Raw genomic sequence first — 27925 nt, forward strand, 5'->3', positions numbered from 1 at the left:
TTTTTAGGTGCTCACTGCACTTTTGAAAATGTGGAAATCCAGGCGTTCTCGGTAGGAAGCCTTTACTCGGCGGCAGCGGCGGTGGCGGCGGCATCGGCGGCCTCGGTCTCGGCGGTGATGAGCTTGGTGATCATACCAATAGCAATGGTTTGACCCTAATATATTGTTAGTTGATGTTTCACTGTTTCTGTTTCCTTTTTCTCTTTCTCTTGAAGGAATAAATGAGGATACATACCTGGTCACGAAGTGTAAAGCGTCCCAGCTGGGGGTATTCGCTGAAAGGCTCCACGCAAACAGCACCAGCTGTGCTGGTAACTTCGAGTCGGGCAATAATAGTCTGGCCCTTGTTGGCGAACTGAGGAGGGCGCTTGCTCTTACGGCCGGTACCGGGCTCGAGCTTGTGAAGCAGAGAGGCGAAAGTAACCTCCTCAACAGCAGAGTGTACGTGAAGCACACAGTTGAAACCGGCGGTGAGAATACTCTTCAAGTCCAAGATACGGATCTTGGCCTCGAAAGCAGAGACACAGTGGACGGGGCGCTTGGGAGAGCATAGCACGAAACCAGGGAAGAAGTCCTCTTCTTCGATACCACGGAGACGGAGGCGAACCTGATCACCAACCTTGGCAGTCGGGATTTCCTCTTCGGTCTCACCGTACAGAGCAGTAACGTAGACCTCTTCGCGGTTAGGCATCATGAGGTAGTTGCCGCTCTTCTTAATGATACCGGATTCAATACGACCCTCTGCCATGGTACCCATGTCACGGTACTTCGCACTGATGGGCATCATGAAGGGAGCGTTGATCTTACGCTCGGGGAGCTTGAAGTCGGTCAGGAATTCGAGGAGAGAAGGACCATCGTACCAGGGGCAGATGTCCTTGGGGATGCGGTCCTTGATACCGAGGGTGCGCTGAGCGGAGATGGGCATGCAGAAGATGTCGGACTTCTTGTAGCCAAGGGCTTCCAAGAACTTCATGACCTTAACCGTGCACTCATCGAAACGCTCCTTGCGCCATTCGACACTTGGGTCATCCACTATCCGTGTTGTTAGTATGTGCCTCAAAATCCCAAAAGACAGACAGGAAGAATACGTACTCTTGTTTACTACAATCACAAGCTTCTCAACACCAGTGTTGCGAGCAAGAAGGGCGTGCTCGCGGGTCTGACCACCCTTCTCGAAACCGGTCTCGTACTCACCCTTACGGGCCGAGATAACCAAACAGCCGAGATCGGCCTGGGAAGCTCCACCAATCATGTGGGGAACGTAAGACTTATGACCGGGGGCATCGAGAATAGAGAATTGACGCTCGATGGGGCCATCGTCGGAGGGAATTGTGACCTTAAAGAAAGCGCGGCCGACCTCGACGGTCTTACCCTTTGCGCGTTCCTCATTGGTCAGATCCAAAGCCCACGAGAGATACCAGGTCTCACGACCAGCATCCTTAGCTTCCCTCTTGTACTTCTCCAGTGTACGCTCATCGACCATGCCGGTAGCAGCCAAAAGGGAACCTCCTAGGGTGGACTTGCCAGCATCGACGTGACCAATGAACACGACGTTGACGTGCTCTCTCTTCTCACCGTAGATTTCCTTCAGGGTAGCCTCATCAACATCGGCCTGCTGCGACTTGGCGACGGCGTTGGCCTCACGGGCTTGCTTGGCGGACTCGCCACGGGCTGGGCTGGAGCGTCCAGGGCTGGAGCGGCCGGAGGAGGGTGTGGGCGAAGACTTGCCGCTGGTAGCGGCAGCCTTATCGGACTTATCGAGGGACTTGGTGGCGGCGACCTTGGCGCCTGCTTCAGCAGCCGCAGGACCCTTGGTGTCACCCTTGGACTGAGTCTCGTTGGCGGGCTTGGCAGCAGGAGTAGGTGTACCAATGGAAAGAACCTTGGTCTTAGGGGCAGAGCTGGAGGAGGTGGCACCAATGGAGAGGACCTTAGCCTTTGGCGGGGCGGCGGATGCGGGCTTGGGAGCGGGAGCTGCGGCCTGCTGGGGTTGCTGCTGGGCTACAGGTGCGTTCTGGCGAGGCTGCTGCTGGTACCCACCATATTGCTGCTGGCCATTGTTGTACTGGTTGAATCCTCCGGGCTGTTGGGCGTAAGCGTTGTACTGGCCATAGGCCTGCTGGGCCTGCTGGGTGTAGCCGCCGTAGGCTTGCTGTTGACCATACTGGCCATAGGGGTAGCCACCATACTGCTGGTACTGCTGGCCAGGAACGAAGGCAGAGGCTCCGGGGGTGAAAGAGGCAGCGCCGGGCTGGAATGAGGGCGCTTGGGGTTGAGGGCGGGATTGTGCGTTCAGGTTGACGCCCTCGGCCTGCCTGGCGAGCTCATCCTCCCAGGATTCGGGGGTTTGGTTCGACATCGTAGACGACTCAGAATAGAATCAGAAACACGAAAATGCGCAACCAAAACCGGTTAGAAATAGGTTGTGTCAATAAAGACTGAGGGGTCCACGGGCTTTTGATTTTGCACGGCTGACTAAGACCCCGCGATGCTTCCACGTGATATGTTTATATCAAGTTGTTTTTCCTCCGATGTTAAGGACAGTGAATGCAAGTGTTGATATTTAATTTCCTTTGAATCTGTCATTGCCTGAATTCCCAACCCAGCCATGACTCTTTAAGCGCGCGTCATTGTGGAGTTCACGCTCATCTTCTTTCTTTGGGCTTTCAACTATCTTATCGATAACCTGGTACTTTCCAGTCGACCCCCTACTGCTCAGCCTCATTCAATCCTCAAAGTTGGGCTTCGAAGTGACTCAGGATGGATACATTTCTTACCGGGGTACGTCATATTCTGCCCAATCAAGCGCGGGCAGGCAGCTGATCCATGCATTCCAGCTTACCCGGCAAGCAATGAATTATGCGATTCGGTATGCTGGAACTTCACGATGAACATGCGTCTCAATTCTGACAATGTCTATGCAGCTCGGGGATTGCGATTACGGCGAGCTATGCGATGCGCCAGTCGTCGCGCTTGCTGAAGGTAAGTCTTGTTTTCAGTTATGGAGAAGTGTCCGCTAATTGCTTTTGCTTGGCTAGAATGTCAGTAGCGAAGACCGAGATGAGCTGCTTTCGCTGCAGCAACGTCTAGAGAGCAAAATACAGGTTTGTACAGTCCGTCAGTGAGAGCCAGAAGTTCGAGGCTGAACTTTTCCTAGGTTATCTCTCCATCTATCGACATGATTGAGTTGATGTGGGTTGCCCAACGCTGTTCTGGGTTGCAAGAAAGCTCACAGTATTTCTAGTGCTGCTAGAGGAAATACTTCACTTGAATCTGCAGTCGCCCTCACCAAATCTCTACGATGGGACATCCAGGCTCTGGGACAACGTCTAGCAAAGGCCGCCGCATCGGAAGAATTGATTCGAAAGGGGCTAAGCCCAAAGATCGTGCACAGAGCGAAGCAGAGATCAAGTTCATCGTCAAGGACATCAAGAAGCTGTTAGCTCGGATTGAGGATGCGGTGCCACTCATGAATCTGGCAATCACTACATCCGGGGCCAAGCTGTCGACAAACTTGCCGGCAACAGTTTCACCTTCCCGACTTCTTCAGGCGAGCACATTTCTCACTGCAGGGGACACACAGTACTCGATGTCTTCGTCGCAGGCAGTACAAGTTGGACCGACATTCACCCTGTCAATGTACATGCTATTTGCCAGCCATCTACGACCTCACGACGAAGAATCTGTCCGTGAAGCGACATGGAAAGAAGTCATGCACAAGGCACGATTGAAACTGCGGCGTGTTCCAATAGATTCATTGCAATCTCCAGAAGGAGGCAAACGAGCAAAACTCCCTGGGCCGGCCGGAGCTGACGAATACATATACCAAGTCCTCATAATTGAAGACCTCGAAGATGGTAGAGTGCACACCTTTGACGAGGATGATCCACAGCCCCAGAACTACGAGGGCATTTCCCAAGCTGGAATCCGGGAAATTTTGCCTATTCATCAAATTTCCAAGATCTTTTATGCCGATACTGGTAGAATCCTCAACATCAGCACCGAAGGCGAGACGAACAACCCAATACTCCTTCTGAAGCGTGACTTGAATGCTCTTCCCCCGCGCCGCATGATGGAACGGGAGGAGGTAGAGGACGAGTACCCTCCAGCTGAATCCGATGAAGAACCAGAGGACGAGGAGCAAGCCCTACTCGATGCACAATTGAATGGAGAAAGTGAGTCAGCAAACGAGAGCTTCACTTCTCTCCATCAAGACTCCATACCCGAGGAATGGCGCCTGCCACCTGGACTGGATCCAGAATGGATCGCATTCGAAGTCTACAACGAGGATGAATCCTCTGATACCGAATCGGAAGCCGAAAACACTGACTCTACAAACGGGCCCTCAATCGACCCAAATATGATGTCCAAGCTATCAATCAATGACCAGAGCCACTCATCCCCCTCTCCTTCCCGCCAAAGATACACATCGCCATCAGCCACAGGAACAACCACAGTCACAAACCCTCACTTTGAAAACATCCGCACCTCCCTCTCCCTCCTGGAAACTCTCCTCCGCCTGACCTCCCTCCAGCAATTCCAGCAACAATCCCACCTCTCCATCAGCGACGAACTCCTCAACTTCTTCCTGGAAGAATCCTCCACAACAGGCGCCGGAGGCGACGAACAGCACCGCCAACGCCTCCGTAATGAAGCCCGCCGCCGCGTTGGTTGGGATCCTTACAACGAAAGCCCTGTCAAGCATCGTGGTGAAGATTATCAGTATGGCTGGGAGGCTGGTAGTCCCTATGGCTATGCCCGTGATGGAGCTGAACCTTACTCGCCTACGGGCAGAGAGCAGGGCCTCCATCTTCGTTCAAGAGAGGGGACACCAGAGACTCCCGTGCGAAAGGGTTCGCCTGGTGTTCGTCCCAGTGGTCTGCGTGGTATGACGCCGGCATATTCCCAGTCGTCTCTTGGTAAGAAGGGATCGCCGATAGAGGGAGATCCGGGGTCTGGGACGGCGGAATGATTGGTGTTTGTACTGTACGAATCAAGAATTAAGTTAACATGCCCCTGTACGGAGCACATATAATGATTATGATAGACCATGAGATAGCGGGCGCATCACTCAATTCATTCTTTATTCAGATGATACATTAGATCTTAACTCGCAAGTCTGCTTGGCAAACGATACCGTAATCATCCTTAGGACAGAACTACCCAGGTACTGGACTTCCGCCAATTCTCACCTTCCGTTGCTCAGCCGTCGCTTCTTTTTTGCTCACTTCAAAATGAGTCGCATTTCTGAACAATCAGTCATATACCCCCGAAATAGCGGGGCATCCTTGCGGTCAGGTATTTAGCAGCGACAATAACCTCGAGTGCACACTCTTCCGCATTTCAATCTACCCCTACCACCATGGCCACCGTTGAAGAAGTATTCAACCAAGCTGCTGAAGACGTGAAAAGATCAAGGCAAACCCAAGCCAAGAGGAACTGTGACAGGTAATTTATCATCCGTATTCCTCCATGGGGTCTAGGAGCAGTTATTGATGTTTCCTGGTTACAAAGGTTGATGGGTTCTATAAACAGGCCACAGAAGTTGACAACACAACACCTAAGCCAGGATTTTTCAATATGCAGGTATTGCCCTCATTTCGCTGTCGTCGAATCTCCACTAATACCGAAATATCCGCTAAAGGGAAAATCTAAGTGGCTTGCATGGGATCAGGTCAAGGGAATGTCACAGGAAGACGCCAAGGAGGTATACATTAAGCTGGTTAAATGAGTTGAAGGCAAAGTATGGAATTAGGGGTTAACGTTCATTCATACGTAGGATATGAGGATCTTTACGGTTGATGCCGGGGATCGCTGCGTCCTATCTATGAGTGTGGACTAAGAGTGGATTAAGTGCTTAATAGGTGTCTAATGAGCTCAGTGGGTTTAAGGCCGGAATGCGCCTAACTATATGTATAACCTTCATAAAAGCGGTGGTAGCTAAGGTAGAAACCCCCATCCGAGGAGTTATGGTACGTGGAGAGACCTAGGTAAGTTGTCGGAATATGTAAAGAGGAATGATGTGCATATTCAGAGATCAATCGCTGAAGGCAAGTCACGAATAACGGAGTTGGGAATAGAAGAGAAGTGTCCGAAACGCCAAATATAAAAGACAATAAAAACCGACATTCCTAAACTCCGAACAAAGCAAAATGTGATGAGCAAGTAGTTAGCCGTGCCCGGGTTGGCCGACAGCAAGAATGCGCTCGGGGGCTATATAGTATAGACAGGCGTCCCGCGAGATCAATTGTGTTCTCTTGCTGAATTTACTCCCAGTCCTCGTCACTCTCCTCTGCCTTCGCATCGGCTGCATTCTTTTCCTTGGGGCTTCCAGGTGTCCGGCTAGCGGCGCCGCTGACAACGTCGTAGCTGGATTCACTGTCGGCCTGGGAGTTTTGATCGTTTGACCGGCGAGGCTCGGCTTTCGGCATATCCGCCTTGGGGGTGAGAGTCTGGTTGCCGGGACGAACCTGAGGAGTAGAGGGAGACTGGGACTCGGAGTCGGAATCATCATCCCAGCCAACTTCTTCCTCGTCTTCGGCGTTGGCGCCTATGGATAAGTTGGTTATTAGCATTGGAAGACAGACGCGACAATCATAGAGCCAATATACCTTTCAGAAGCTCCTTGCGCTTCTTCTCCTCGGTCTCAACGACGAGACGCAAGAAGTAGTAACGAACCCAGAACTCCGCGTATTCCACCTGTTCCGGCACGAGCTTCTCCATGGCGGAACGAAGCTCGGGGTATTTCTCCAAGTCGGCGGCGATCTCATCGGTCTTGCTCTCAACATTGAATTCCTTTTTGAAAGCAGGCCATTCATCACTGACTGGGTCCTTGGTGAAGCTTTCCAGGTTCGAGTGGATAACGTGCAGTTGAGCCTCAAACCGGGTGGCGTGAATGACCCGCTTGCCTTCAGCATCCTTGCTCTCGAAAAGAAGCTTGCCTGACTCATCGGTTTCGGGCGGGACAATGCTAACTGCCTCGCGCAGCTTCTGGCTGATGTTCATTCCAAATCGCATAATCGCTTCGTCGGCTGCTTCTTCGGCTTTCTCAATCTCCTTTAGCCGCCGGGCGGCTTCGGCCTTGAACCGGGAGATGAAACTCTCTCCGCTGGCGCCTGCGCCTTCGGCTCCCTTCTCCTGAGATTCGCCATCCGTCAAATCCTTGGGTGTGGTGGTCTCATCGGTCTGTCCCTCGCCACTGCCCGTCAGAGTAGCTGTGCTGAGAGACAGCCCCTTTGTCCGGTCGACGATTGTTTCCTTGAGGTCTGAAAGTCCCTTCACAGCTTCCTCACTGGCAGCGGCGTACTCCTGGCGAGCACCTTCATAGTATGTTTCGCCCTGCTTGCGTACGTTGTCCCAGAGTCCGCCGATTCGGGAACCCCACGGACTGGCGGAGAAAGCGCGGAAGGTTTCCTGTAGCTCGTCGTTGAGGTTGACATTGGGCTCTTGGGATTTAGAGTCGGTAGAGGTTTCTTCTTTGTTGGAGAAGGCCTCTTCTTGAATGTGATCGTAGGCGATATCCATGGTTGTGGTGGGATGCAAGAAGTGAAGTTCGAAACAAACTGGGTTGCAGTATCTCCGCGTTCGTCCACCGCCCCGCTTGGGATCAACATTGCAAAACATTAAAACATTTAGACTACTCTCCGTCTTGGCGCTTCAGTTCTTCGATATAAATGTTTAAAATACATATTCATAATTCATTAGGTATCGATATCATCCTTCAGGTAAGCTGTACGGTTCTCCTACACTGTCCTGACTCCCCATCCAAAAGTTCGGTAGCGGAATACTCTCCATCACACTCGAGGTGAGAAGCTGGCTTCGAGATAGTACCCGACCTGGCCAATTATGATCCGCCGCCTGTGATGATTCGACTTGAACCACTGAGTCTGGAGGGCGAGGTCGTTGGAATGGAGTCTCACCAGCCTCGGTCTGAGACTCCCTTTCTCTGGGAGATGACTCGGGAACCATTTCAGTTGATTCTTTATCTCCCTGGCTTTGTGTTTGTGTTTGTTGAAAGGGCCCCGGCCGTGGCATCTGAGAAGAAGGTTTGCATGGTTCCAACTTGGAGGTCTGAGTGCTGTCCTCCTGAGGGAAGAGTTCAGCCAACTTCTGGGTGTTGAGAGTTGGAATTGGCTCATGTGGAAACTGTGTCGCTGCATGCATTCTATGATAATATGCTGAAGCATCTGACATAGGAGGCTCGGATGGAGGAGCGTCATCACTAGGGTGATGTTCGGAGCCAGGGATAGATCGCACATCCGGCAGAGGTAGCACCTGGGAATCATCCTTGGGCGACTCCGGGATATTCTGTGTGGCCTGCGAACCGATGGCTCGTGTTTTCTTCGGGGATGGCGTAAGGGAATCTCTGTTCGAAATTCCATCCTCGGACTCCCCGTAGTCTGTATCTGCATCCGTCTCATAAACGACTGTCCGTTCTCTTTTTCGAGCTCCGTTCTTCGAGTCTTCGTTTGCTTCGGAGGGTTGGTACTCAGATGCCGAGTCAGTTGGAGGTGCAGATGAAGGATAATGCTCAGCTGGGTGAGGTATGTTCTTATTTAAAAGGCTCTGGGTGTTCGACGAGTTGGTAGTTGTTCGTAAGGAGTCATCCCTCGGGTTTTGCGAGTCCTCGTCGATCCGCCGAGGCTCTGGGGATTCTTCTTTGATAGGTCGTATAGGCTGATTTAGGACCAATGGCCTCTGTTTGGAAGGCGAGTGGGTGGCACCTCGAAATTGAGATGATGTTATCATTACTAGACCAGGGCTCTCCGGGGACTGCGACGAAGGAATCTCACGTCTCCGAGGCTTTTGTGGCGTCACTGGTGCTGCAGATACCAGGTCACCCGCATTTTCACTTCCTGTATTGGAGACTTGCGTATCTTTGGGCTGAGAAATAGGTTCCCCTGTTGAGAGATCCAGCTCCTCTTCGAACACTCTGCGATTTCGTTTCGCAGAGTTGAGGAGCTTCGCAGATTGTGATTCATTCTCCTCGGCCGGGCCTGCTTCTGTCTCACTAATTATGGGCTTCTTCCCTGTGGGCTGAATATATCCCATATTCACATCGTCGTCGTCCTCGATAGTAATGTAACGGCGCACAAAATCCATCTGAGTCAAGGTCTTATCCCGCTTCCCTGTCGACTTCTCCAAAGATTTTCGGCCGCCTTTACGACCGACACTCGCCCTTGGTGTTGCACTTCTTCTTGGCCCATTCCTTGGTTCTGTGTCTCGGGTACCCATGCCGGAGGTCCTTCGCTTTGGGGGACGTTCACTTGAGTCATGTTCTCGTTCACTCATCTTAAATTTCGTAATACGAGCTGACCGGGCAGGTTGTGGTGGAAGAAAATCGGCATCCTTGTCAGAACCATCCTCTAGTTGAGGTTGCTTAATTGTGGTTTGCGTAGTGTCACGGTATGCATCAATGTAGTCGAATTGATCGTCATCCGACGCTGTGGCCTGCGTCACAAAGTCGATCTGCGTGAGTGTGGGTTGAGCCCCTAGGCTCGGCAGCGAAGTTCGTTTATTAGCTCTCGATGATGCCGACGATTCTGGCGACCGTTCTCGTTTCGCGGTGGTGCCATTTGACTTTGTTGTCGAAGGGCCTGCCGGACTGGGCCTCCTCGGCGCACGGAACTGGGTTGGGGGCTTCTCTCGTGTCTTGCTAGATTTGTGCTGTTCTTTCATCGCAGCTCAAGGAACGGGTCCAAGGGGAACATTGGAGTGTGGTTATCCGCAAAAATTGCTCATGACGTTAGGCAACGGTTGCCTGAGGCGGGACGCGTCGACGCGTCGCTAATATCGACCTGGTCCGTGCGTACTATATGCTACAGTCCAGATTCTACTTCAATGATCTTATTTACACAAAGTTGTAGATTTCATAGACGTGGTAGATTTACAGAGGCTAATCTTCGTCAGACATGAGCCAGTCAGGAATTGCATCCTCGTCGTCAGGATCCTCAGACAGCAGAGAACCCTTCTCTAACTCACTCTCAGAATCATAATTCCGCGCTGATTGCTCCTGAACTGGAGATGGTGGCCGAGAAATAGTGACCACGCTTGCTGATTTGGACCCAGCGTTGGTGGGTGAATCCACTGCAATAGGGGCGTACTCGGAGGACCCCTCGAGGGTTTTGGAGGCGCTTGGATCTGGGGATTCTCGCCGTTCGTGGGATACTGCGCCTGAACCATGATTGGGGACGACCACCAGCGAGTAGCGAGGTGCATTTGATATTTTCCTATTGGCGATACCTTGAGGATTCAATGTCGAGCGCGTAGCCAAGGGCTCTGGGGCAGGCGCAGGCTCTGGAGCTGGGGCTGTTACCGAGATTGAATCATTGTCGGTGGGCTCTTCAGGCATAAATCCTCCTCCGAAATCTTCTTCGCCCACCGCGTATGAACCATTTTCGTGCTCTGTATAACCATCAGAAAGCAAGTGGGTTTCTCGAGCTCTTGGAGGCGGGCTATTCGCGGGTTGGTCTGACTCTGGAAAGAAACCCCCTCCGCCTTCCTCTGCGGTATCATCTTCATCAACTTGTTCTTCGCCCTCGGCTGCATAGCCCTTCACTCTTTCTGCAATTCTGAGCTTCACCAAGAAGAGTCGCCAGAACCGAAGAGCTTCCGCGGTTCTTGCTTCGAGCACAGCAAGTTGTCTCTGGTCTTCAAGGCCTGCCAGAACCTCTTCAAGTGCCTCCTGGTATTCGGTTGCAATGACAATGCCCTTTACTACAGCAGTTCCACGGCGACCCCTGAAGTCAAACCCAGTGACTGCATCTGCATAGTCAATGCCGAGGATTCGGGCAGCTCGAATTGCCTCGGGTCGGTTGATGTGAACACCCCCAGGCGGAACCATACTGGGTACATAGACATCAAGGTTTCCGTAAACATTTTTGGGAATTCTTCCATCAACCACCGGTGGTGGTTTGTAGACTTCCGTTTGAAACTCGGCATATAATGTCGTCTCTTCAGGTTCATTTTCGTCTTCGTCATCACTGAAGCTTGCGACTTTGTTGCGGCTTGCAGGGACACGCTTGAGAGGTTGCTCTCCAACTTTGACATCCCGTCCCAGGCGGTACCATTTATCAGCGCTTCGTACGACATGCAAGTCGGATCGGCGGTAGACGGGTTCGGTTGTCTCGGTTCTCGCTGCGGTCTTTCCCAAGCCAACATGTCCAATGACTCTTTTCGGGTGGATCACCTCATTTCGACGGACGTGGCGTTCCAGAGCATAGATGGGATGATCTTTGAAGTCTTGGATATTGCGTGGCATTGGTTCCGCTGCTGATTTAGAAGTGAGTTCACTGATCTCGGCTTCATCTCGATCCTCAAGGAAGGGTTTCTCATAATTTAGCAGCGCCTTATTCCACCATTTCTCTCCATGGCGTGTAGACTCCACTCGCAGCTTTCGCGTCTTTGCATTAAATGCCTTTGCATAGCGACGAGTGACATCTCTTGCAGATGTGTCGTCTTCGAAGGCCACCACGTAATTCATTAGATTAAATGGATCACTCGCAGGCGGTTCAAACTTAGAGGGTTTTGCGAGTGATTTTGTTACTACAGGGTCGATTGAGATCCATTTTTGAGCAGCTTCGTTGAAAGCTTCCACCCAAAATACCGGGTATGATGACTCTCGGGATTGCGGATGAGTTCCTATGCATGTTAGCTTCATATATTATGCAATGACAGCCTGCAAGGCACATACCTAGGCGCATGGGTGGTTGGGGAGGGCGCGAAGGAGCGAACTTAGGCTGTCCAATCCGCCGAGACCTTGAAGCTGTAGGCGACTTTTCGGTCTTCGGCCGTTCATCTGTCGAGGAACCAGGATCGTCTGAAGATATCACAATGTATTGAGGTTTCGGTTTGGATGGCGTCATATCCTTGACGGTTCCAGAGAACGGCAATGGTTGCAATGAGCAGACAAGCCTAGTCTCGATAGCCACGCCCCGCAATAAAGCGCAAAATAGCTGGGCTCCAAAGTCGCGAGAGCCTTGCAACGTCTTGGCTTGCGTTCTGAAATCTCCCTTGGATAGAAAGACCTCTGCGTCCGACACAATCGACTCCTAGATAATCATCAGCAAATACTCAAAAGTAGAAGAAAGAATACTGAAAGGTACCATCTTCTGCCTCAACTGGCTTTCATCCTCTGACCAGTGAGCCCGTTTCATTCCCGGCTTGGTGACTCTGAATCTGCGAGCGAACGCATCTCCAGCTTGATTGAGACCATCCATGATAGTGGTGGATCTGTTGTAGCTGGGTTTATCTTCATCGGGGTGCAAGAGACCAATGACCTTTTTCGGTAGCATCTTCTTCAAGAAGTCCTATGGTTTATTAGATTTCAGCTGTACAAACACTCGGGCATATATATCATACCTGTACTTCCTGGTCGTTACACCACAAATTGCGTATATGAACGTGGCCAAGGAGGCAAAGGACATGGACCTTGTGCACATCCAGTCGCACTTTCTTCTCCGCTCCAGACAGAGGCTTTCTTTTTATAATAGCTTTTTTTCGCTTATCGGGTTCTTGTTCCAAGGTAATCTCGAGCATTTCGTCGTCGGCTCGAGATGCAGCAGGTCCTCTGAGCAATGAGTCGGATGGTTGCTGGAACTCGACATCTTCCCACTCAATATCTGATTCCTCTTCTGATGATGAGTCGTAGACGGTTTGGACTGGTTGAGCATTATCTTTGCTCGTTTCTGGACGTTTCTGCTCGGTTTCGACGGGGAGGGCTTTCATATCCCCAACCTTTCGCCTTTTGATCGGTCTTTCGGAGTTAAATTGCCCAGGATCCCGGGCTTCAGCCTCGTCCAACATTTCTTGGTAAACATCCGGAACATCCTCATCGCCTTGCCGCTTGCGAGTAGGCTGCCGACCGCGAGGTGCCCGGCTTCTTGGGGAACTATCTGGGTTTTGACGCGACATTTCGGATCTTGTCCTTTGGTTGGAAGATCATGGGGGAACTTCCAGGATCTTTTGATCTGACGAGGCTATACGTGTCGCATCAGCGCAAAAGTAGTGAATACCCCGCCCTCCGGGTATATTCAACCAAGCTAGTCACTGAATAGCATCGGCCATGAGATTGCTATTGCTTCAGCATACCGTCAGCATAAGAGCACATGTCAACCTTGACTCTTTCTTGATTCTCTCTATCATGTCCTTGGATGAGGAGATGCGTCATATCGGATATTGGTTTATCCGTGCCGACATGTGTGCAATATAACCCGTTTGGGAAGTGTGTTTTCAGAAGTGTCCCATACTTTAGCTGACTGGATTTTGGGCTCATTGGATTCTCTTTGTGGTCTTTCCTAAAATTACTTATGAGATAGGTTAGGTACATAGCTGCTTGCTGCTGATCTTTTAGATATAGTTGAAATATCCCACCGAACTACAAATAAATATATCTCTTGTCCCGTAACTGCCCTCATCTACTTCTCCGAATAATTATTGATGTTTTGAGGCAAATTACTTCTTGGGAAACCAGATAAGATGATCTGTGTATCTGGTTGAAGATTAAATCCTATCCGAGCTCGACAACCATATCAACTCATCCAATAAAGTAGAAATTAACCATCAAAAACTACAAGTATATCAGCCCTCCCTACGTACACCGATTCTAACCTAGTTCTTATTTTAATTGAACATCCAGCTCCTCACATATATTTGAGTTGAGTAGACTTCTTCACAAAATGAGCAAAGAGATACATATCACACATAGCTCATTTATGAGATATGATACATACTCACAGAATGTGCCTACTGCAAGGTCGAGATAGCCTTGATTGACTTCAAGCAAATCTTTGTCCACATACATGAATTCTGCAAGGGGACATTGAAAAATCCGACTGATGTCTGTCACCCAGTAAGGTAGCATCACTGCACATTTCAGCTCTTATCTTTTGCGCCGCATGTTTTAGGAGCTTTATAGTATATAATTGCAAGCCAATAAAAAGCTATATGCCTCGGTGGAGAGTATTCGTTTTGACTGAAGCTATTTCCCGAGTCCACAAAATCCCGTCCTCGCCCTTTGGACTGATTTGTTTCATGATGCCATAGTTTATGTGAAGTCTCCACGGAGAAATACGAGGAAGAGTTGAGGTGGATATAGATTTACTTTTAACTTCGAGAAATGACAAATCTCTCCAAAAGCCGCCATTCATGTGTTCCAGGTCACTGTGAAGCCACTCCCGCTTATGAGTGCTCTCAAAGGGGTGTACTAAAGGGCCACAAGCGAATATCATTGGCCGGTGAGGGATATGATGTTCGCTCTCCAGACCAACCTAGGACACTCTAGACAGCATGATCTACTCTTCGCTTGTGTCTGACGAAAATTGTGTGTCGCTTGTTCTCTCGTTTAGACCCGATTGGGCAGCCCTCCCGCCCTCCACAGTCCCGTTAAATTCCCCTTTTGCAGCTCGCAATTACAAATCTTTAGTTTACTTTTTCACTTTGGTTAAGCGACAACTATGGGTCATCTTTGCCTTTTACCCCAAGTGGTTAGGTGGAAACGTGCTGGTCACTTAGCCGGTGAATATTTGAAACTTGATGATCCTGTAGTTCACCCCGCACTCATTTCAACAGGGTGAATGGTCCATTAAGCCTATTGGGTTGAGGGATATTCCCGTGAGACTTTTTCTCCTTTTTATTCTCCGTATTCTCGTATTTCATCCTAGTACAGCCTTGAACTTGATACCAGACTGCCAAGCAGTCGACATTGCGGATGGGTCTATAGATCCCCAGCCAATGGTAGTTACTGACGTCTGTGGGGAACACAGTATTTGTCAAAATCCCAAGCAGTAAACTGTCTGTCTGCATCATTCTATATGCAAGACACGTAGTTTACCGAAAGTCCCGACGGATTACGAGGAGATGAGAGCTGCATGTCTTACTTGATGCGACGATGGTCTCCTTAGGCTGCACAATCTGACAGTTCGGTGAGTTGTCAAAATTGCACCTAGGTGCAACATGCTATACGTTACCAGCAAGGTGCATCTTTAGGGTGATTTTCCCTGTACTTATGCTTAGCCTACCTGCCAATATGCGCTGGCTCTTCCCCGATTCCAGTCTACAGGGACTGGCTGAATTATCCGGGATACCAACCCCGCTCACTCCTGCATGGACATGTTGCTTCATTCTAATTTCAGCCTCTTGTGGCTCAAACCAAGAGTAGCCCAATATCAGTTCAGGACTTTAACCATTTTGTCTAACGTGAGTCGTGGGTCGCATTCGGAGTCGACCCCGAGTCAGTGGCAGGCCCATTCCAATTTTGAACCGCTCAAAAGACTCGGAATGATGTCGGAGCCTAATTAGAGCCTAAGCAAGGATCCCAAAGAAGAACCCCCACCACCGTGGCCCTCCGCAACAAAGGGACGGTGCATGCTTCGGTGTTCATCGAGCCGTGTATGTGCATGTCTCAATACGTTGCACTTAGAGGGGAGCTACCAACCGAGAAATCGCACCTACGTACCTAGGCATGCGACTGCGAAACAAAAATACGTTAACCCAGGTTGCAAGTATGTAGTCCCAGAATTCGGCTCTGGAGCCGGGCGTTACCGACATGTTGGGACCTCCCGATCCTAGTCGTCGGGTCCGGGTGAACTGTTGTGACTCGTCGAATTCCCAATAAAGCCCCGGCGGCTCCCCTTGAAATCCCAGCTCCATGGGAGGTCGGCTGGTTTTTGGGACGGGCTGCAGGGGTATGTATGGGATGTCTGTATGCAAGGTTGCTCAGTGCATTTTTCATGCAACATCTATAATATCTACGATTTTTTTCCCTTGGTCCCTGGGTTCGGAGTAATCCGAATACAAGATGAGAAGAGATACATGTAAGTTATATTTGTTTTTATGTAAGGTTCCCCTGTATCGACAGGTTCAATTTTGCCTCCAGGACGGCCGAGTGTGGGATTGGCCAGTTCGGTATTTACAATGCGGAAAGCGATTGCACATTTAGTTAAGAAGTCCTGAATATTAATTGCGTTGAACTGAACATATATATAATATAAAAATATCGTTGAATAAGGAGACCCGGGCCTCCGGAACCTCTTTCGCATATTCCGTGCTGCATGTTCCAGATCGCATGTGCTCCTCCTCTCAGGGATGAGATTGGACGGAATATTCCTCCCCAGTACCTTTACCCCAAATTGGAGGAGCCCAGAACTGCCACTGGCGCATTAGCTACTGTGTCTACATGCTTGGGGAAAGCCTAGGCTTCCTCCTTGGAGACGCTATTTCTGACAGATCACCTCACTTCCCACCGCTAGGGCCCGATATAGGAGAGTAACTATTACGGCCGACCCTTGCAAAGTATCAAACAAAGGTTATAAGCCCGGTTGCTTTGACGTTAATGTTCCGAAGGTCTGCCAAAACAGTGATGATTTGGAAAAGATTGAAACAGGATAAAGGACGTGAAATGAATGCCGATCCGAGTGAAGGGAATTAATATTCGTAACATAGGGGCATCCTGACAGCTCCACGTCTGCGGGGCCAAGGGGCTTTGCGAGTTTAGCCGAACTCTGTTGCCTTTGTTGCCAAGTGTCTTTTACTAGCATATTAAAAAAGAAAATGTTTAAGTGTGGCTTTGAAATCAAAAGAGTGTCCCATTAAGTATAGAGAAAAGAATATAATCCTCAGTCCCAGCACAAGGGAAGCGGCCCGTGGGCCGGTTGCAAATTCCCAGTAGGATGGAAAGGGCAACTATTGGTCGATCAAAAGACGATCAGGATTGTAGGTGTTCGATTTGAGCAGGTTGGATCCGAGGAATTGGGTAGGGAGTCAAGTAATCCGGTATTTTAGTGCTTTTAGTGGTTTGACTGTTGGCACGTATGTGTATTTCGCCTCTACTGTATGTGTTAAAACTTGGAAAAATGATCACACCCTACCATCTCTCCAATCATTTCCTACAAACTTTGAGTAAAAGTGGGAAACAGACCGATTACCGTATTAATTCCTATCACGCCCGAAGCGCCCCCTCTGACGTCCGATACATACTCCCCCACTTGCTTTCTGATCTACGGTGATTTATAGTTGTCCGGATCGTCCTCCCGCCCTGCCAGTTTATAACTTAACCCAACCTGTCGGGCTCATTTCAGTCATGCCGGGTTTTGCATCGGTCTGAGGCTTTTTCCTGGAATGGGTGAAATTATTCTTTTATCCTAGCCTTTCCCCAGAGCATGACCATTGCTGGAATCTCCGATAAAAAGGTTGCTGGTTCCTCTTGCCTGGGACGTGAATAATATCCCCATTTGGTGCTCACTGCTCCCATCTTCCCACCCTCGTTAGGGCTGGTCTACATTGCTCATCCCGCTTAGGCTGGATCAGAGATCATGGGTGCAAGACCTCCTGTAAGATTGTCTTATACCCCATGCAGCCCATGTCCACACTTTGCTATTGATCTCCTGCGTTTGAATTGACTTTCAAGCTCTATCTGGATGCTAACGTGAGATCATGCAGGTACCTCGCGCAGAATGGTAATTCTTCCTGGACACTTTCACTTTCCATGACTTTGTCACACTCTGGACCAAGCTCGCTAACAATATGACAGTGACACACAGTCACTAACTGACAGTGTGACGGACTATCCTGTCGAGAATGGACGACGGTATCACAAGTACCACGAGGGAGGTATGTTCGCAGTTCCGGGCGTACTCTGAAAACATATCTAACCCAATGTCCTCCAGCCTATGTCTATCCCAACGATGAACAAGAACTGGATCGTCTAGACATGCAGCATCACATGTTCAAGATGGTCATGGATGGAAAACTGTTCCACGTCCCACTTGAAAACCCCCAAAAAATCCTCGATATCGGCACCGGTTCAGGGATATGGCCAATCGAGATGGGTATGAGTTCCCGCCCCCAACTCCCAAGCTTCTTGTCTCACATCTCAAACTTTCCTGCAGCGGCCTTGTTTCCAAATGCCGAGATCACGGGGACAGATCTCTCACCCGTGCAGCCTACAGAGGTCCCACCAAACGTGCATTTCCTCATCGACGATGCCACAGAAGAAGAGTGGCTCTGGGATGCAGACCAGTTTGACTTTATCCACATCGGCCATATGACAGGTTCCTTGCCGTCCTTCAAGCGTATCTTACGGCAGGCATTCAAACACCTCAAGCCAGGTGCCTCGTTAGAATGCCACGAGCTGGACCCGAAGCCACAATGTGACGACAACACCATGCCCCCCGAGAACCCTGATGGTGGATTCAGCGCGTTTGCATTGCACGACTGGGTAGATCTCAACATGCGCTCAGGCCGGGACGCTGATCCAGCACGGCAATTCCGCATTGCACACCGAATCGATCGGTGGATGAAAGAGATTGGGTTTGTGGATGTTGAACAGCGGATCTCCAAGATACCGTTAAATACCTGGCCCCAGAATGAAAAGTTAAAGATGCTCGGTGCGTGGAGTGAGAGAAATTGGCTGGAGGCTTTATCGGGGTGGTCATACAAACCGTTTCTTGCTCTTGGCTGGTCGAAACCGGAGATTGAGGTCTTCCTGGTTGATGTGAGGAAGAGTATCCAAGACCGCAATGTCCATGCCTACATGGATTACTATGTTGTCACAGGGAGGAAGCCTTTTGCTGGTGAAGGCGAAGCCTCTTGAACTCCCTTTCTCCCCTTGTGAATGTTTTCGTTTACCCACATCGTTCTATTATATCTTCTTTGAGATGATTAGCATGTGATACCACTGGTGGGCAAGCTTCTGCATGTGTCGCGTTGGCGTTTTTATTCATGCTTCACCTTCTTTTTTATTCTTCTCCATATTTGATCGAGATCGTATAAATCCGAAGATATCCAAATCATCTGCCCTCGATCCACAGTGTTTCGCTTAAAAGGGTACCATACAGCTGAAAATTGTAGACATAAACACATGAACAAGACCCTACTCAAAAACCCGCAGTGGCTGGTTGCCGTGTGGATTAGTCATCTGCCAAGAAAAAGCTGCCATCCACTTTGAAAGTTGATCCAGAGTGCATGCGACAAGCCCAACGCAATTGGCTCGCCCATACCACAGCAGAGCTCATGCCTTTCGGTAGACATGCCTACCGGCATGCGTTAAAACCACCTGCAACCCCGACGCTCGACCACCTGTGGATCAGCGATGACCTACTCGCAGCCACGTTCCGTCGTTTCGCTAACGGCCAGCGGCGCCATGGGAGCTGTGTCCCCGGACCCCTGGAGGCGCGAAGACGCCTTGCGAAGAGAAGGAATACTGCTCTTGCTGGACTCGGGGGAAACTCCGCTGAGGATATCTCGTGTTTGTTTGGTCGATATGGACGGGAGCATATGAAGTGGACGGACCATCCGTGGCAGAGGGCTCAGTTGGAAACTCAAGGTATGTTTTTGCAATTGGCTGTTGATTGGGTACTTTCATTGAGCTAATTGTTTCAATAGGGTTGGCCGATCATTCTTTAGGTCCTGTTACTCCGTTCCCTTTCTCTGATCAGAATCCTGTACCTGAGCCCAGCGATTTCCGTGTTTCCAATGCTTCGTCGGAGCCCATCAAAACAGACTACAAAAGGAATGAGCAGCTACTGGAGGAGTTTTTAAGTGGCAGTGATTGGGGAATTGATGATGCTCGGGATTTCACTCGTCGATTGAGGATCGACCTTCAACGGGAACCACGATACAGTCGACAGATATTCGAACGGTTACTCGCGCGTTCGGACCGGAATCTTACGGAAGCAATTGCATTTCTCGATGATCCGTTTTTGAACACCCGGGGCTCTGGGAATTATGTTGCGGCAGTCGAGATCTTTGTCCGGGGGCAAGAAAAGGTCGCAAAACGTACCGCCGTCCTGGATGCGATCAACCGTGCGCTGGAACTGGGTTTGATCTCGACTGACGAGATTTGCAAGATTATCACTGCTCTGCCAAATATTGTGATAGCACGGAAACGGACGTTGGCATCGGGGAACCAGAAGAAGCTGCTGAAGCACTACCAGGCCATGTGGAAAGCTATCGGGTCTTGTAATATCCTCGGATATCACGATCTGGACAGAAATATTGTCGATGTTTGGCTTGGAGAGCTCCTCAGTATTCGCAGCTTTGAATTTGCTGAAGAAGTCATTATCGAAACCCATGATGCAGGCTCTCGCAGCCAATGGCCCTCTCTTCTGGTTCAAACTTGGTTGGAAGCTATGGGCGAGGCCGAGTTGGAGACTAACCTGCCCTATCCTGACAAGATTTTTACCCAACTGGATGTGAACTGTGCTGCGGACTGTATCATCCGTGTGACCGAGTCATTGTTATCCTCTTCAGCAAACAGACTCTCCAGAAACCGTATGATTCAACGATGGAAGGATTGCCTTTCGAGGATTACAGCTGTCTGGACTGTCGCAGAGTCACAGGTCTGGTTCGATTTCCCTCTTCCATCAGTTCAAGCATCACAGGACCAGGCTCCTTTGAACCTTTCAACCCAACGCCAGATTGTCCTGCGCCTCTGGCTTCTACGCAATATCAGCCGATCTATGGGACCAATGTACAGCAAAGTGGCTCGAACAACAGATCGACCGATTTCCTCATTGCTCAATCTCTTTGAACTCGTGGCCCAATCCAAGAACGGATCCTTGTTCACAGACTTGATGCGGGAAATCCATGCTCTCGACCTCCCATGCAATAGCCTTCTGCCGCTAGCTCTCAACACGAAGGGCAAAAATGCCATCGCCAAAACCACTCGCGACACTCTCTGGCGGTTAGAAACCGCCCAGCTTTCCCTAGCTGAAATATGGACAAACCCGTCCATATACAAGGGAGTCCAACGACTTTTCCACGGCACATTCGAGGACATGTTCCAGCGCATGAATCTGACCAACCCAGCTACGGTGGATGAATTCTTGCATCTTGCGAGAACAGGAAACTCACAGAGCATCTGGTCTGTCCTGAGAATAATAAACAATAACACCGCATTCAAGCTCTGCCTCAACAAAGCTTGGATGCCCATTCCTCACCCCGACGAAAAAGTCCTCGTCCGCTACCACCCGCCTCAAACCGAGTACCCCGAACCCCATGCTGCAGTTGACCTGATCAACAAACTGGCAATCGCTTTCTCCTGCTGCGAAACCCTGTCCCCGTGTCAGGCTTATCACATGGTTCACTGGCTCTACAATTTCCTTCGCAGACACAGTGGCCCCGTCGATCCAATGCTCTGCCGGGCATTGTATCATGCTGGTGTGACTCGGTATCGTCGTGATGGTGGTTACGTTTCAGCTACCCGGTACGAGTATATCTTGTGGATCATTCGCAAGTTCGAGGGTCCTGAGGTTGCTAAGCAGCTCAGTTCCTTCGGTGCCATCAGGGAGTCGATGACGTTTGATGACGACTATGATTGTTGATTGCAATCCGTGCATGTATGTGCTGGGGGTTCCAACCGCGTGAGATTCTGTACTATAAATTATAGATACCCATACTCAGCTTGCCTGCGGGCTTGATGAGAGCTTAAATTCTACAAGGCATTTACATGTGTCAAGCTTTTGAAACTTTTCATTTCTGGCCGTATATTCTAAGCCTGTAGCATAAGCTGCACGTCCACAACGTTAGATCAGTACAATTGTACGGAAACATAATGAGACAGAAGAAAACAACCGTGCGTGCATTAAATCAATTCAAGGCCATTGGCCTATGTATCGAGAAAAAGATCTAACTATCAACCTCCATGCTCTCCCCGGTGGCAAGGTTATCAACACCAGACAAAGTCTCGATGGTGACATATTTCTTCATATCCTCCTTGCTGATAACCTTCTGGTTCAACCAAGCAGTCGTACCACGAGGAAGCGGTAGTTGCGCTCCTTCTCTCCACGCTCGTTGGGCTTCATGTAGTTACGGAGCAACTGCGTAGGCTTGTCCTGCTCGATAACACACACGTCGACATTGCTACCAGATCCCAGATCGTTGAAGATACCAGCCTTGATCGCCTCGGCACAGATGTCGATAGCGCCCTGGCGGTCCAGGTTGGGTTGCCACATCGACTCGAACACCGACATCGCCGCCAGCGATCCGGATCCCATCGTCACGTACGGCAGCTTGTCTGTCGAACCGTGTGCGTGCACAGTGTACAGACCCGTGCCGGTCGGGTCAACGCCCGCAACCACCAGGTACGCTCCGATGTGGCCCTGGTACCGGAACAGGTGCTGCTTCAGCATCGTCATGCAGGTGATAACGCGGGGATCGCGGCCTGTTGATAGAGAGTGCAGTTCGACATTGGAGCTGATGAGGGCGGTGGTGAATTCGGTGTCGGCCGCGGTACCGGCGCCGGCACACCAGATCTTGGGCGCGATGTAGTGTAGTTTCTCACAGTTCTATCAGAAGACGTATGTCAGAGGGTGACCGAGTGGATGATCAGAGTAAGCTGTCTGTTACCCACCTTGTCTGCTACAATGGGACCACTGGTAGCTCGGGTGTCTGCTGCAATCTGCAATCACGGTGAATGTCAGCTCCTGGACCAAAGAGCTTCCCAAAGCCCTCAGATCATGGGGTACTGTACCACAACACCCTTATCATAGACACATCCCACAATTGTTGTACCAGTGCTTGTAGCCTTGGGGAGGGGAACGCCCCTGGCGTGAAGCGCCGCATTGCGGTTGTAGTTGGAGAAGTCGAAGCCCGGCATCGTGAACTACGCTGGGTGCGCGACCAGCGGAACGGGATATCTGTGTAGAGGGCGGAAAAGCAAAGGTGAATAAGAGAGCAGAAATTAGATACGGCGGAGGTCGTGAATGGGAGAATGAAGAATGGAGGGGAGCAAGCTGGAGATGGGAGGAAGAGGAAGTGAGCTGTTTGGAGTGACGAAGCTCTCGCAGCCTAATGGCCTGAACCGTCAGGCAGAACAAAGGTGTTTTTGCCGGACATTATTTTCGGCTTCAGATGGACTTTTGGCTTCTCTGTTTCTTACCACTTTTCATCTCTGAGGGGTTACTTGGTTCCATTTGCTTTTCTTCTCGGTTGCGAGAAGTCGCGACCTCAAGATTTTCACGCGCACCCTTCACCTCTTCAACCGGAGTCCCCAATCACTCCACCGACGCTCTTTCTCTTCTACCTCTCCCACTCCCCCGTCTGCCAATGCTTTCAGGACAAGTTCACCTCTAGGTGATACTACTCGTTCTGTCTCTGCAGACTTTGAGAAATACAAGATGTCTTTCGGCTTCCCTGCATCCACCCCCGCTGGGGGCGGCGCGGAGCTTGGCTCAGAGCTGCCTGATGTCTTTACCGATGTACGTCCACCCCGCTAGAGCTTTCACTGACCTTGACAGCTCTGTTCTAACCCATCTGTAGGAAATCGGCTTCAAAGGTGTCTCAGGCGACGCCAACGTTCGATTCCTTCCGACTGCCTGGCCCGACGACGCCCTTCCACCTCCCACCTCTTCCCTTCTCGCAGTCGCGCATACCAAAGGCCTGATTGTTGGCGCTGGTCCAGACGCGCTCGCAATCAGCAGCAATGACGCTGTACGCAAGGCCATTGAGGCACCTGCCGGAGAAGACATGGAGAAGACCAAGGCCTTCCAACCCCATGCTACAATACCTCTTCCCGCGCGCCCTACCCATATCGCATTCAGTCCGGCCGACGATGCCTTGATTCTGGCCACAGAGAACGGCCCCTCTATCTCAATTTTTGAAACCACAAGCCTCACCCAGGGTAATGCGCAACCCGCGCTGCAGATCCCCACGAATGGTGTGTCGCTCCGCGCTCTCGTGCCGAACCCTGATGCTACTTCCACACTTGTCGCGCTGGTCACCGTTAATGGCGACCTGCTTATTGCTGACCTCAAGGCCGGCAAAACGGTCCCTGGTCCCAACGGCCCGGTCCTCAAGACTGGTGTGAGCTGCGTTTCATGGAGCAACAAAGGCAAGCAGCTTGTCGCTGGGTTGGCCGACGGTACCGCATACCAGATGACCCCAGACGGAACCAAGAAGGATGAAATTCCCCGGCCATCTGACCTTGAAGGCGAATGCCATGGTATGTTTTTAACCTATTCGTCGGATCTTGAAGTGCGCTTTCACTCACAACTATATAGTTTCATCCGTCGCATGGCTGGAAAACGACGTCTTTTTCATGGTCTACACACCCAACATCTTAGAAGATGATATGGGAATGATCCCAGCATCTTCTTACTACATCATTACTCGACGCAAGCAGGCGCCGTTCTTGATTCAGAAGTTGCCTGAGATTTGCTCGACCATGGGTTTCACCCTGAAGCGTGCGCCTGCATACCAGTTCATCACAAGAATCAGAGACTACAAGCCTCACTTGAAGGACGTCCTGATTGTTTCGTCGACCGTGTCCACCGATGTTGGACTGATCACTCGATCGGATCAGCCTCTAGCAAACGATGAGAGAACTAAATTCCATGTTGGACAGTTCATGACCACTGAGGTTTCGGATGATACAAAGCGCGCCAGTGTCCCTTTGAAGGACTCCGTTGATGAAACCTCAGTCATTGGTCTGGCGCCAAACCTGTCAGCCACTGAACCTGTATCGGACCCGCTCCCAGGTTCAGATATCTCCGAGAGTTCGACCCCTCTTCCCGGATTGTTCCTCTTGAATAACGATGGCATCCTCTCGTCTTGGTGGCTCCTCTACTCCGAAGCCATTCGTCAGAACACTCCATACTCCGGATTGGTTTCAGCTGGTCAGGTACCACAGGCTCAGCTTGCAGCACCCGCAGCGCCCGCCGCAGCCCCGGCAGCTGCACCCCAATCTGGCTTCGGACAGTCATCCTTTGGCAATACCTCGACCTTTGGCTCAAGCTCATTCGGAAAGCCAGCTGGCGGCGCTTCCTTTGGCAGCCCGTCGCCCCTTGGTGCATCGACTATGGGTGCGACTGCGTTTGGCAAGCCGTCATTCGGCAGTCCATCCCAGATCGGTGGAAGTCCTGCACCAGCATTTGGAACACCTTCGACCCCGGCCCCCGCCGCTCCATCGTTCGGAACTCCCTCTCAGCCCGGCGCCCAATTTGGACAACCCAGCTTTGGACAACCTAGCTTTGGACAACCCAGCTTTGGACAACCTAGCTTTGGACAACCTAGCTTTGGACAATCCAGCGCCCCAAAGAATCCATTTGGCGTTAGCGGTGCATCTACTGGGGGAGGTTTCAGTCAGTTTGGAAGTGGAGGCGGCTTTAGTAGTTTTGCTGCAGCGAAACCAGGCGAATCGCCGTTCGCCAAGGCTGCTTCTGGAGAAAGTGCTTTTGCTGCGGCTAAATCAAGTGAATCGCCGTTCTCCAAGCCGGCCGAATCACCATTTGCAAAGGCTTCTATTGGGCAGAGTGCTTTTGGCGCGGCCAAGCCAGACGAGTCACCGTTTGCTAAGCCTGCTTCTGGTGAGAGTGCTTCCTCCGAGGGCTCGACCTTCGAAAAGCCCAAGTCCGAAACATCCTTCGCGACCCCCTCTGCGAATGGAGTGAAGAATCCTTTCGGTGCCGGGTTAGGTGGATTCCAGCTTAAATCCAATTTTAAGGGCGATGGCACGGCCGTTAATGATCTTCCAAAGTCAGACAAGCCTCCTTCCTCAGGGGCATTCTCATTTGGCGGATCATTTGATGACATGGTGTCGACACCGAAAGAAGGAATCTCCGACAGCGAGTCTATGGACGACGACTCGGACGACGCCGCGCCTACGAGTAACGAGCCATTCTCTATCTTCGGTGGACCCAAACCCACTGGGGAGCCTCCCACCTCGCTATTCGGTTCTACGAAGCAACCTTCTAAGACCACGACTTTGGCTGAAACCAACAAGACCTCTTTCTCATTCGGTAATATTGCCTCCCAGAATCAGGTAACAAGTCCCTTGTCGGCGCCTTCTGATAAGACTGAAACGCCAAAGAAAGATCAGTCAGAGGCTCCATTGCCCCCCGATCCTACTAGCCGGGCTAGTTACGCCCCGGGAGACACCTCAGCTTCCTCGAACGTTTCAAAGAGCTCGGTAGAAGATGCCCCTCTTCCTCCAGATTTCACCAAGAAAAATGCCTCTCCCAAAGCATCAACTGATGCCCCACTGCCTCCTGACTTCATCCCCAAGAAGAAATCTGTACCTCAAGTGGACGATGCTCCTCTGCCTCCTGACTTTATGAGCAAGCCTAAGAAGTCTGAGGCTCCGGCTAGCCCCGAGGACGCACCGTTGCCACCGGACTTTGTCACCTCGAAGCCCAAGAGTGAACCTGCTGAGGAGGCGGTGCCAGTACCTGATGCAGACTCCGACGCAGATGAGTCTGATTTCAGCGACAGTGGTGAGGAGATCACCCACGAGGAGACGAAGGCGCCTAGTCCCAAGCCGTCCGCAGAAAGTTCATTTGGTGCACCATCTGAAAAGGGCTTTACGGGAGGACTCTTCAGTGGTTCTGCCAAAACTATGCAGGGTAAGGGACCGTTGCCGAGACAGCTCTTTGGTGAGATTCCAAAGCAGCCTCTTCTCCCCCCTCCCGGGCCCGCTGCTCAAAGCAGCCGCGAGCCTCACCGGTCACCCAGCCCGACTCGAGGCGGCCCCCGCAAGGAAGTGATGTTCTCAGAGAGACCACAAAGCCGCAAGGAGTCTACAAGTGCGCTGCACTCCCGGAAGACTTCACTGACGCAGCTTGCGCAGCGTGACAGGCACCTCAGAAAGGCCAGTGACATTGCTCGCGAAGAGCAAGAACGGGCACACGCAGCTGCTCAGCGCCAGGCATTGGAGGAGGAAGAGCTCGCTCTATCTGACGATGATGAGGACGAGAGACTTCGTAACGAGCTCGCTCAACCTATCGAGCCCGCTGACACCCTTGATCCATTCCTGCCCCACCAAAACTACATGGGCGAGACGGCGAAGCCAGGTATTCCTGGACAGATTGAGCTGCTCTACCGCGACTCCAATTCGATGGTTGATACCGCAGGCATCAATGCCCGGTCAGTGAAGGCCTATCTTGCCTATCACCAGCCCGCACAGGAGTCCGATGTTTCTAAGTGGGATTACATTCTCCAGGGTGAACACCCTAACGATATTCTTGATGTCAAGTTGTTCTTCAAGGACATCGAAAACTTCCACAAAATGGTTGCCACCATCTCCCGCTCGCTCGAATCACAGCGTGTGCAAGGAGTAGAAGAGAAGCTGCAGGAATGCCGTGACCTTCTCACCAAGCAAGTCATCACCTTGCGAAGCCAATTCGCTGGGATTCGCAAGACATTGGATGCCCACACTGATATTGGCGCCATCCTTGAAGCGCCACTTTCCGCCGAGCAGTCTACACTCCAACTTGATCTCCGAACGGCATTCACGGACATCCAGGCCAAGCTGGCTGATATCGAGCAGGCCGTGTCTCTCCTACGTGCCCAAATTGCCGATGTCCCCCGAGCCAATGGAGCCAGTGGCAACCGACCTACGGTGGAAGCTGTTATCAAGACCCTCAATACTATGATGACCATGACCGAGAGCAAGCGAACCGATATCGATGTCATTGAATCGCAGATGCGCCGGCTTGGCGTGGAACCTACCAGGGGTGCATCCCCTAACCGTGAAGGGTCACCCTTTACCACTCCCCGAAAGACTGCCGGCCGAGTGCCCATAACTCCCGGCTCGCGTGGTTCTTTCGATGGAAGTGCCTACCACACCCCCGAGTCCGCAACCCGCGGTCTCAACTTCCGGGCTAGTATAGCTGGCTCAGCGAAGCATAGCCGCCTTCGCAGTGTGGAGGGAGCAGGCGAGCTTGATGTTCCGGTTGAAGAAGCCACCCGCTGGAAGACCAAGTCAGCACGTCGACAGCACTTGGTCCAGAACCTCAAGAATGCCATCGACGTGAAAAAGACCAAGTTGCGCGGCGTTGACGATCTTTGACTCTAATTTTGACATGAACTTGGGCGTTGGGAATTTGCTAAGGTCTTAGGGCTGAATTGCGGGATTTCCTCTTGCTACAGTCAAACTCCATAAATGACATCATTCTGTGACATCAGTCCACGTAGAACAATCCTTTTCACTCTC

General features: G+C 51.1%; 9 protein-coding genes across 9 annotated transcripts; 4 read left to right on the plus strand and 5 right to left on the minus strand.

Annotated features, from left to right (window-relative positions):
- Nucleotides 1-62: 62 nt before the first annotated feature.
- On the minus strand, nucleotides 63-2359 carry N7446_007164 (translation termination factor GTPase eRF3; the record flags this gene model as incomplete). The annotated part of the gene is made up of 3 exons (XM_058515910.1): nucleotides 63-155; nucleotides 236-1032; nucleotides 1093-2359. 3 exons carry the CDS (start codon nucleotides 2357-2359, stop codon nucleotides 63-65), a joined length of 2157 nt encoding a protein of 718 aa, XP_058373088.1.
- Nucleotides 2360-2550: 191 nt separating this feature from the next.
- N7446_007165 (RanGTP-binding protein) lies at nucleotides 2551-4972 on the plus strand (the record flags this gene model as incomplete). Its single annotated transcript, XM_058515911.1, has 6 exons — nucleotides 2551-2781; nucleotides 2838-2869; nucleotides 2925-2982; nucleotides 3039-3104; nucleotides 3158-3234; nucleotides 3280-4972. Exons 1-6 carry the CDS (start codon nucleotides 2761-2763, stop codon nucleotides 4970-4972), a joined length of 1947 nt encoding a protein of 648 aa, XP_058373089.1. The 5' UTR covers nucleotides 2551-2760.
- Nucleotides 4973-6266: 1294 nt separating this feature from the next.
- On the minus strand, nucleotides 6267-7524 carry N7446_007166 (BSD domain-containing protein; the record flags this gene model as incomplete). The annotated part of the gene is made up of 2 exons (XM_058515912.1): nucleotides 6267-6550; nucleotides 6612-7524. 2 exons carry the CDS (start codon nucleotides 7522-7524, stop codon nucleotides 6267-6269), a joined length of 1197 nt encoding a protein of 398 aa, XP_058373090.1.
- Nucleotides 7525-7713: 189 nt separating this feature from the next.
- On the minus strand, nucleotides 7714-9678 carry N7446_007167 (uncharacterized protein; the record flags this gene model as incomplete). Its single annotated transcript, XM_058515913.1, has 1 exon — nucleotides 7714-9678. The coding sequence occupies one exon, from the start codon at nucleotides 9676-9678 to the stop codon at nucleotides 7714-7716; it is 1965 nt and encodes a 654-aa protein (XP_058373091.1).
- A 217-nt stretch (nucleotides 9679-9895) lies between these two features.
- N7446_007168 (uncharacterized protein) lies at nucleotides 9896-12912 on the minus strand (the record flags this gene model as incomplete). The annotated part of the gene is made up of 4 exons (XM_058515914.1): nucleotides 9896-11640; nucleotides 11693-12050; nucleotides 12105-12308; nucleotides 12361-12912. The coding sequence occupies 4 exons, from the start codon at nucleotides 12910-12912 to the stop codon at nucleotides 9896-9898; spliced, it is 2859 nt and encodes a 952-aa protein (XP_058373092.1).
- A 4518-nt stretch (nucleotides 12913-17430) lies between these two features.
- On the plus strand, nucleotides 17431-18589 carry N7446_007169 (class I SAM-dependent methyltransferase; the record flags this gene model as incomplete). The annotated part of the gene is made up of 4 exons (XM_058515915.1): nucleotides 17431-17453; nucleotides 17528-17607; nucleotides 17664-17825; nucleotides 17886-18589. The coding sequence occupies 4 exons, from the start codon at nucleotides 17431-17433 to the stop codon at nucleotides 18587-18589; spliced, it is 969 nt and encodes a 322-aa protein (XP_058373093.1).
- Nucleotides 18590-18960: 371 nt separating this feature from the next.
- N7446_007170 (uncharacterized protein) lies at nucleotides 18961-21320 on the plus strand (the record flags this gene model as incomplete). The annotated part of the gene is made up of 2 exons (XM_058515916.1): nucleotides 18961-19321; nucleotides 19381-21320. The coding sequence occupies 2 exons, from the start codon at nucleotides 18961-18963 to the stop codon at nucleotides 21318-21320; spliced, it is 2301 nt and encodes a 766-aa protein (XP_058373094.1).
- A 411-nt stretch (nucleotides 21321-21731) lies between these two features.
- pup1 (proteasome core particle subunit beta 2) lies at nucleotides 21732-22594 on the minus strand (the record flags this gene model as incomplete). Its single annotated transcript, XM_058515917.1, has 3 exons — nucleotides 21732-22283; nucleotides 22349-22396; nucleotides 22469-22594. The coding sequence occupies 3 exons, from the start codon at nucleotides 22592-22594 to the stop codon at nucleotides 21732-21734; spliced, it is 726 nt and encodes a 241-aa protein (XP_058373095.1).
- Nucleotides 22595-23114: 520 nt separating this feature from the next.
- Nucleotides 23115-27781, plus strand: N7446_007172 (FG-nucleoporin NUP159; the record flags this gene model as incomplete). The annotated part of the gene is made up of 3 exons (XM_058515918.1): nucleotides 23115-23195; nucleotides 23257-23938; nucleotides 23997-27781. 3 exons carry the CDS (start codon nucleotides 23115-23117, stop codon nucleotides 27779-27781), a joined length of 4548 nt encoding a protein of 1515 aa, XP_058373096.1.
- Nucleotides 27782-27925: the final 144 nt, after the last annotated feature.

The sequence above is a fragment of the Penicillium canescens genome (genome assembly GCF_028828765.1).
Source record: "Penicillium canescens strain IBT 15451 chromosome Unknown utg000004l_segment0_segment0, whole genome shotgun sequence".
Classification (NCBI taxonomy): Eukaryota; Fungi; Ascomycota; class Eurotiomycetes; order Eurotiales; family Aspergillaceae; genus Penicillium; species Penicillium canescens.